The sequence below is a fragment of the Myotis brandtii genome, unplaced genomic scaffold (genome assembly GCF_000412655.1).
Source record: "Myotis brandtii unplaced genomic scaffold, ASM41265v1 scaffold2842, whole genome shotgun sequence".
Classification (NCBI taxonomy): Eukaryota; Metazoa; Chordata; class Mammalia; order Chiroptera; family Vespertilionidae; genus Myotis; species Myotis brandtii.
The window spans coordinates 4388-13158 of NW_005360858.1; the positions used below are offsets into that span (position 1 = coordinate 4388).

At 41.4% G+C, this 8771-nt stretch overlaps 1 protein-coding gene across 5 annotated transcripts in view; it reads left to right on the forward strand.

Moving 5' to 3' along the window:
• Window positions 1-873: 873 nt before the first annotated feature.
• LOC106726573 (complement factor H-related protein 4-like) overlaps window positions 874-8771 on the forward strand; it is a 9790-nt gene continuing 1892 nt past the window's right edge. The window contains exons 1-5 of one of the 5 annotated variants that reach the window (XM_014541968.1): window positions 874-1160; window positions 3356-3527; window positions 6059-6229; window positions 7610-7786; window positions 7968-8150. In XM_014541968.1, coding sequence (XP_014397454.1) covers window positions 3404-3527; window positions 6059-6229; window positions 7610-7786; window positions 7968-8150 — 655 coding nt within the window. In that variant the 5' untranslated portion in view covers window positions 874-1160; window positions 3356-3403. Of the gene's footprint in view, window positions 1161-3355; window positions 3702-5453; window positions 5648-6058; window positions 6230-7609; window positions 7787-7967; window positions 8151-8771 lie in introns of those variants that run through there. The other 4 variants (XM_014541970.1, XM_014541971.1, XM_014541972.1 and 1 more) reach the window with 4 other exon arrangements.

The window sequence follows — 8771 nt, forward strand, 5'->3', positions numbered from 1 at the left end:
CTTACAGAATTCATGCAGTTTTCCCCCTTGCCTTGGTCTCTGGTGTTTCTCTTTTGAATATTATTTTTTCTAATATTACCATAACCACTCACCTTACACAGACTTCGTTCTTACAAAGTTTACATTTTCCAGTGTTTTGCTTTCAACTAGTCACTTTAAAAATATATTATTTTTTTAGTTCAGTGAGGAAGGGAGAAGGAAAGAGATATAGAAGCATCAATGATGAGAAGGAATAAATTAAATATATTTTAACTGATCGGCTGCCTCCTGCACACCCCCTAATGGGAATCGAACCCGCAACCCAAGCATGTGCCCTAACCAGGAATCAAACTGTGACCTCCTGGTTCATAGGTCAATGCTCAACCACTGAGCCATACCGGGCAGTCTCAACTGGCCATTTTTTAATATTTATATTAGTCTTTAGGGAAACAGCTCATAATTGGTTTTTCTCTTTGTTCAATTCTACTTCATCTTCTTTCTTATTGGCTTGTCATTGTGATTTACCATCAATAATGAAACCAGGAATCATACTGTGACCTCCTGGTTCATAGGTCAATGCTCAACCACTGAGCCATACCGGGCAGTCTCAACTGGCCATTTTTTAATATTTATATTAGTCTTTAGGGAAACAGCTCATAATTGGTTTTTCTCTTTGTTCAATTCTACTTCATCTTCTTTCTTATTGGCTTGTCATTGTGATTTACCATCAATAATGACTACTGATGGATTTATTTATGCCATTTGCCAATTCTAATTTGTGCCACTTTTGCTAGTATTCTTTAGAATCCTCTTCATCCTTTTACATTAGTCTATGCTTTTAGCATTTAATTTCATACCATTTGTTAGTTATTAGGTATCTATTTTTTCTAGTTGATCTAGGGCTTATAATATCCATTTTGGGCAATCAAATGGTAGTTGATTATTAATGAAAACTGAGGGGTTTTGCAAAGCTTTTTGCACTTTGATATTTACTAAGTGACCTGTGTAAACTAGCTTCCCTTTATTTCACTTAAATTCAGAGCCACTCTAGGTAACTACAGCGGATTTAAACCCCAAACAGCAGCGCTGGACTCTCTGTGCTAACACACCCGGGGAGCCCACCATGCAGTTCCTAGTCACGGTCATCCTCACCCTGTGGGTCTCCTGGGCTCGTGGACAAGGTGAGTTGAAACTGATGGGAATATTTAGCTCCTTCTTAAGTAGGATTTAATCCTTCTTAATTTCTCTATTTTATTTTTGTTGATTCTCACTTGAGGATATCTTTTCCATTGATTTTTAGAGAGAGTGGAAGGGACAGAGAGAAGGGGAGATGAGATAGATAGATAGATAGATAGATAGATAGATATGGATATAAAGAGACACATAGATTGGTTGCCTTCCTCATAAGCCCGGACCAGGGCTGGGACCCAACATGCAACCCAGGTACATGCCCTTGACCAGGCGTGAACCTGAGATGCTTAGGTGCCTGGGTCCTTGCTCTAACCACTTAGCAAACCTGCCAGGGCTGTCTTTGTTTTTTTAATGAGTTTGTTGGTAGAAACTTTGTGTCTTAAGGTCACAACATTCACCATTCGCATGGAGACAGTGACCCGGCAGCCCAGTGGCACCTCAGTTCTTAACAATTAACAGTACTGTATTGAGTTGGCAGGTTAAAATAAACCAGAGAGAAAATACATATATATAATCATGATGGGATAATTATCACATACTCACCTCAGGGGAAGTGAAAGCAGATTGTTTGCTGTCCTCTGAGTTCCACAGTGTGAGAGCCACCCCACAGGGACTAGGGAGTCATGTGACGATGTTCATGAGGCCATGACTAGAACACGTCACAGAAAAGCTCGACTATCGCTCCAGAATTGCTGAGGGACTCTTATTTCCAATACAAGACAATTTGCAGAGGAATGGATATTTTCATAATTTTACATATGATGAAGATTTTATAGATAATTATGTCAAACCATCATCAGATTATACATTGTAAAATGTTTAGTCTCATACATTTTAACTTTTTAAAGTTATTATAGGTCATTAATGTTACTGTCAACTTAATATTTTAACATTGCTCCAGAATTGCTGGGGGACTCTTATTCCCAATACAAGACAATTTGGAGAGGCATGGATATTTTCATAATTTTGCATATGATGAAGATTTTATAGATAATTATGTCAAACCATCAGATTATACATTGTAAAAGGTTTAGTCTCATACATTTTAACTTTTTAAAGTTATTATAGGTCATTAATGTTACTGTCAACTTAATATTTTAACATTAACAGCTATATGTAACAAATTTCTTTAAAAAAAAGAAATATATATTTAATTTCCAGTGTAATCTCGCTGAATTTTATTTTGTTTTCTAAGACTATGAACAAATGTTGAGACTTTAAACATTTTTAAAAGCACTGGTATTATTAAATTTACAAAAACTTCATTATAATTTTTCTCTGTCATTTATTTTAACATCTATTCTCACTTTTTTTAAAATTGATTTCAGAGAGGAAGGGAGAGGGAGAGAAAGACAGAAACACCAATGATGAGAGAGAACCATTGATCCGCTGCCTCCTGCATATTCCCTACTGGAAATCGAGCCCACAATCTGGGCGTATGTCCTTGACTGGAATCCAACCTAGGACCCGTCAGTCCCCAGGCCTACACTCTATCCACTGAGCCAAACCGGCTAAGGCCAGTCCTCTCATGTTTGAGTTATCATAAATTAGAACTTGAGAGAGCCCATGATGTCTTATCAAATACCAGCTGTGAGTAGACTATGCATCACTGTCCACAATTTCATAATTTGTTATGTGCTGGGGTTTTTTTAGTGTTTAATTTGGGCAATTTCCTTACGTAACAATGATCACAACACAGCAAACTTCCCTGGTGTCCCAGGGGAAAGCACCCCAGTCACTCACAGGAAGGAGTCGAGCATCTCTGAGTAGGATGTCTGGGAGCGATCCTAGAGCAAACCTTCCAGGGTCCCGGGGGGCAACACTACCAGGAGCCTGGCAGAAAGAGGCTCAGAATAAGTGTGAACCGTCCTTATCAGAACTTCACAACCCCAGGGAGTTGAGGGCAGAGGAAGGCATGTATGATGAGGTCATTGCCGCATATGGAATATCATGATGGAAGTGATGGCTTTGGGGAAAGAGGATTCAAGACACAAGAGGCACAGATGCTCCAGATGAGCAATGCGGGAGGGAAATGAGTCATGAGGGGAAGGATGGAGACTCTGCTCATTCTAATGCCACTTTGCTAGTTGGTAGGAACAAGAAGTGGCAGCCAATGGATTCTTATATAATGATTATATTCAAGGGTAGTGATTTCTGCATAATCCACGTGTCCTTTTCTTTTCAGAAATAACGTGATCCTCCAATAATTCCAAACAGTGACTTTGCTTCTAAAATGAACCAATACGGACTTGATGATGTCATCACATACCAATGCAGAAATGGCTTCTATCCTCCCCTTCTGAGAAATACCACAAAATGCACTCGTGTAGGCTGGGTACCTCGTCCCAGATGTGTCCGTAAGTCCCATTGAGGTCTTGACCTGCTTCTTCGTTATAAATTCCTTCCCTTAAACACCAAGAAATGGGGCCTGGGAAACCCGGTCATTGCCTCAATGAGAAGGTAAAGCAGAGGACTGACGGGCGTTCTTTGCTTTTCAAAGTCGCCAATTCTAAGGACAATGTCCCATCTTTGTAAGTGAAAAACCTTTTTAAATTTGGCTTCAATGTTAAGTATGTGCGTGTGCGTGTGTGTGTGTGTGTCCAGATAATATAATTCTAATATCTGACCTAGGGTATTGGGTAAGAGCACTACCACTTAACACGGAGTAGAATAGTAATTGGTTTCTATATAACAAACTCCCCTGAACATACTGCCTCAGAACAGTAGCCCCCATGTGTCAGCGTTGGCAGGGTCAGGATTTGGGTGACGCTTAGCTGCCTGGTTCTGAGTCACTCCCTGCTGCTCCCTGGGATGCGGCCCAGGTTGTGGGGGGAGAGGGCTGGGCTGCAGCATGTGCTGCCAAGAAGCCGGCTCCCAGGCCTCAGAACCACAGACTCCTATGTGTCAGCCTTGGCAGGGTCAGGATTGGGAGCCGCTTCACTGCCCAGTTCTGAATCACTCCCTGCTGCTCCCTGGGATGCTCCTTGTTAGGGTCCCGAAGGAGGAACGCAGGAGGCCACATGGTGAGGGATTATAAATGTATTAGGTCATCGGGATGTCAGATGGGCTGAATCCCGAATTGGCGCCAGCCCCCAGGGACAGGGAGTCAGATGTTTTAAAGGACTCTATGGGGGCTTTTACTGGAAGGAGAATTCCCCGGGCGGTTCGGATTCTGGGAAAGTCCAGAGGGGAGAGAGAATGATCTCAGCAAGTGGAATGAGGTCTAAGGGGAAGGGAATGTCCATTGTGAAGTGGTCTAAGATCAGTTCCCAGGGGACGGGGTATCCATTCAATTATCGGATGAGACCTCACACTGCCCAGGTTGTGGGGGGAGAGGGCTGGGCTGCAGCACCTGCTTCCAAGGGGCCCACTCCCAGGGCGAGTGCAGGAGCCTCCGCAGCCGTCCACCTGGGCGTCTCCATCGGCGGCCTGAAGGCAGGTCACCCTCCCCAGAGCGATGACCTGAGGGCCCTGGAGATGCCTCCAGAGCATTGATGACCTGGTCACACGGTCCCCTCAGCCATGTGACCTCTTCAGAAGAGCGCCCCTCAGTCCAGCCTCACTCAAGGGAGGGGCCCGGGGCTCCCTTGTATGAGGGGATGAATGTGGGAGACATTGTGCACTTTCTAAAGCCCCACCTGTCACACACGCCCCTCAGTCCACAGGGCACTTTATTCCTGGGGGGCTGCCCCTTTTCCAGTGTTTTCTGTCTCTACAATCTCATTGCTGCTCCTTGTGAAGTCCTTCGGGACTTGCCCGCCTGGTCCCCCAATATTGCAAAATTATCTCGTGTTTTTTTCTCTCATTTGTTGTGCGGCTCCACTTTCAGATACCGAACCCTACTCCATGCAGAGTGAAAAATGAAATGATGCACATAACAGGTCAATGGCTCAGGGTTCATTCAAGGCCAAGGCCAAATGAATGTGGACAGTCAGGTGCCTTAAAGAGGAGGCCATGACCACCGTGACACAGGCCTCAGTGTGCATAACAATGACATGGAAAATGATTATTTATGTAGATAATATTGACCTACAGTGTTGTGTTAGTTTCACATATACACCCCAATGATTTCATTTTTGTATCTTTGTGAAATGTTCAGGAAACTAGTGTTATTTACATCACCTGAATTGCAACTTTCCTTAACCTAGAAACCCTAATGCAATGAATATTATTAGTATGTGAAGAAAGAAATATAATTCACCAATGAAACAATTTATCTCTCATTTGGTTCTTATGAATGTAGAACATTATTCATACTGTGTTTTGTTTGTTTTACTTGCTAGCTAAGCCCTGTGACTTTCCAGAAATAAAACATGGACGCCTATATTGGGAAGGTAGCACTAGACCACACTTTCCAGCATCGGTAGGACAATCGCTTCCCTATAGCTGTGACAAAAACTATGTCAGACATTCACTATTTTTCTGGGGATAATTACTTGCACACCAGAAGGATGGTTCCCGAAAGTGCCCTGCCGCAGTGAGTGAACCTCTCTATCCTGTGTATGTAGCAATAGTCCAGAGTTCAGAGAGCAAAACCTGAGCACCCCTAAGCCTTTGTGAGAAAAATACAGTCAAGGGAAGCGTTTTATGAGCAAAAAGACCAATATAGGTATTTTCTTTTATAATAGGTCCCTCATTAAAAACATGGGAGATACAAAAAGGACTTGATAACAATATCGGTATCATTTATTCATAGTTTAATTGTGAAAATTATAGATAAATAATCTGTAATATGTGGCTTTCCTTTTTTAAAAAATTTACTAGCAACACTAGTTTTTCTTAAGCTGCATGTTGGGATGCTTATGGATTCTAATATTGTGAAGGTGATTTTTCAATTCTTTATTTTGACCAAAATTATTCTTTTTTATCATCATTTTATAATTCTCAGGGAAATGTGTTTACAATGCTTCGGAACTTGAACAGTTTCCATTTAAAGTAAAAACATATTTACAAGGCGATACTATGAAAGTTGACTGCCGTCCGGGCTATAGTCTCCCGAACTCACAGAGCGCAGTGACATGTACGGAGAATGGCTGGTCCTCGCCTCCCAGATGCATCAGTAAGTAAACGCCCGAAGATCCAGTCCATTTGGGATTTTTCTAAGACCAGACGTATCGCTGTGGAAAGTTCTGTGTGTCAACTCTCAAGGTGAATGTGCCAAGTCTTCTTTGCCTTCAAACATGACTTAGACCTGTCCATCTACTCAGTCATTTGAACAGGACATTTAGAACTTATCTTTGAAAGTCAATACTTCCTCTTCTAGATAACCTAGTCGGGAGCTATTATTTCTAGAATATTCTGACTTTTTATCTTTGAAAGTCAATACTTCCTCTTCTAGATAATATAAAGCCTAGTCGGGAGCTATTATTTCTAGAATATTCTGACTTGGGCATATTAACTTTGGTTTCTGGCCCTGCCACGTACTGGGTTTGCTATCATCTCTAATGGAAGATTGTGTTTGAAAAGTTTTAAATTTTTGATAGCGAATAGATTGTTACTTTATGGAATTAAGTAACAGTGAGCAGTAAGTCATGAATGGCACAAAATAATGTTAAATGAAACAGAGATTGGAGTCACATATAGCATGTGTTCATTGAAGAAGAATTTAAATTAAAAATTTTAAGTAAATTAAAAAATAAATATACCGCATGCCCAATGTCACATATATATCACTGTCAGCCATTTCACATATGATTGCATGTATTTGTGTTACATGGTTATAAATGAGGACTCATATGCAGTTATATCTGGCTTTCACATGGGGTTCTGTAAGTTGTTCTGAGGATGTTGTTTAGAAATGAAGGATAATTATTACAGACATTGTTTATACATCAGGATATAGTAGAGCTGACCTTTCATTGGAGCCCTGCATGTTTTAGAAAAGCAGTGATCACTGATTTGAACTGGGAATTCAGGAATCTACTGAGCCCGTGCGAAGCAACAGCCTGAGCCCCTAAAGGACTCTCTTTGTCCAGCTTTCCCTACACCCGGTTCACGGGTTGAAATACTTACCATTAATTCACTCAATAACCATTGAGGACTAAGAACAATTGCAGATATTAAAAAAATAAGACTGTTTTCAAGAAAAAACTAACCCATATGCAACAGAAGGTGGGAAGATTGCCTTAAAAGAACACCAGGAGATAAGACTTCTTACATTTTTAAACATTGTTTTTCATTTCAGGGTCTCCCTTTAGTGAAAAAGCTGTACACTTTGCCATTCATTTTAAAAAATCAATGTGGATAAACTTTCAATTCTGGGAATCATTAGGGAAAAGAGGGTGTTTTATATAAATACATGGATCATATATCCAAGGACTACAGTCTTTCTCTAAGACTCACACTCTGATGGTAAAGTTTAGTATTGCCAGAATGAGATTTTCTTAGTTGGATTCTACATGATATGGCATTAGAAGTGGTCACATTTATTTTGCTTTAGAACATTGTGACATGCCCATATTTGAGAATACCAGAGCTGTAATCACTGGAAGACCTTTTCGACCTAATGACACGTTGGACTACCAATGCCTGGATGGCTATGAAAACAGAGATGGAAGCACCAATGGCTCCATGGTGTGTGGTGAGGACGGCTGGCTCCACTTGCCAACCTGCTTTAGTAAGTATTTTGATTCCAGCATTTCCTTTTCCAAGAGCTGAAAAGTCTAAATATGAGGCGCACATGGTGGGTACAAGGTTTAAAATGCAAAAGAGGGACAATACTTCCTGGGCAGCTTTACATGAATAGTTTAGAATAAAAGTACAATTTGTTCTTCAACAGCTAAAATGCTCTTTTTCAGAATCTGCAGACAAGTGTGGGCTTCCTCCAGTGGTTAGCAATGGAGACATCACCTCCTTCCCATTGGAAGGGTACCCTCCAGGGTCAAGAGTGCGATACCAATGCCAGGCCTACTATGAACTCCGGGGTCCTACAGATGTCATCTGTAGTTATGGAAAGTGGTCCAAACCCCCGAGATGCATAGGTAAGTTCTCAAGATTCTTCTGGATCCTGAGACCATGAGGGTGATGTTGATGAGCCGGTGTGTGGTCTACTAGTCATGCAGTCAGATCTAGAACTGTGCTCACCAACAGCTCTCCTGCTCAATGTTTCACATTCGGAGACTCGTGTGTAGGGCTGTGAGCCTGGAGAATCCCTATGTGAACAATGATAAAGGTCCTTTAAACAGGAACATTGGGAGAGGCTGATTCTGATACATTAGCTGATCCCACTGTGGACCCTCCCTGACTCATCCTCTCCTGTGTATGTGTCCCCTTCTGCGGGAGATCACAGCAAACCCAGTAAGTCCAGGACCGGAAATCAAAGTTAATATACCCAAGTCTGAATAGTCTAGAAATAGCTCCATACTAGGTTATATAGAAAAGAAAGTATTGAATTGCAAAAGAATTCTAAAACTGAAGTTGAAATGACTGAGTGGTTCTCAACCTCCTGGCCCCTGAAATACAGTTCCTCATGTTGTGACCCAACCATAAAATTATTTTTGTTGCTACTTCATAACTGTAATGTTGCTACTGTTATGCATCATAATGTAAATATCTGATATGCAGGATGGTCTTAGGCGACCCCTGTGAAAGGGTCGTTCGAC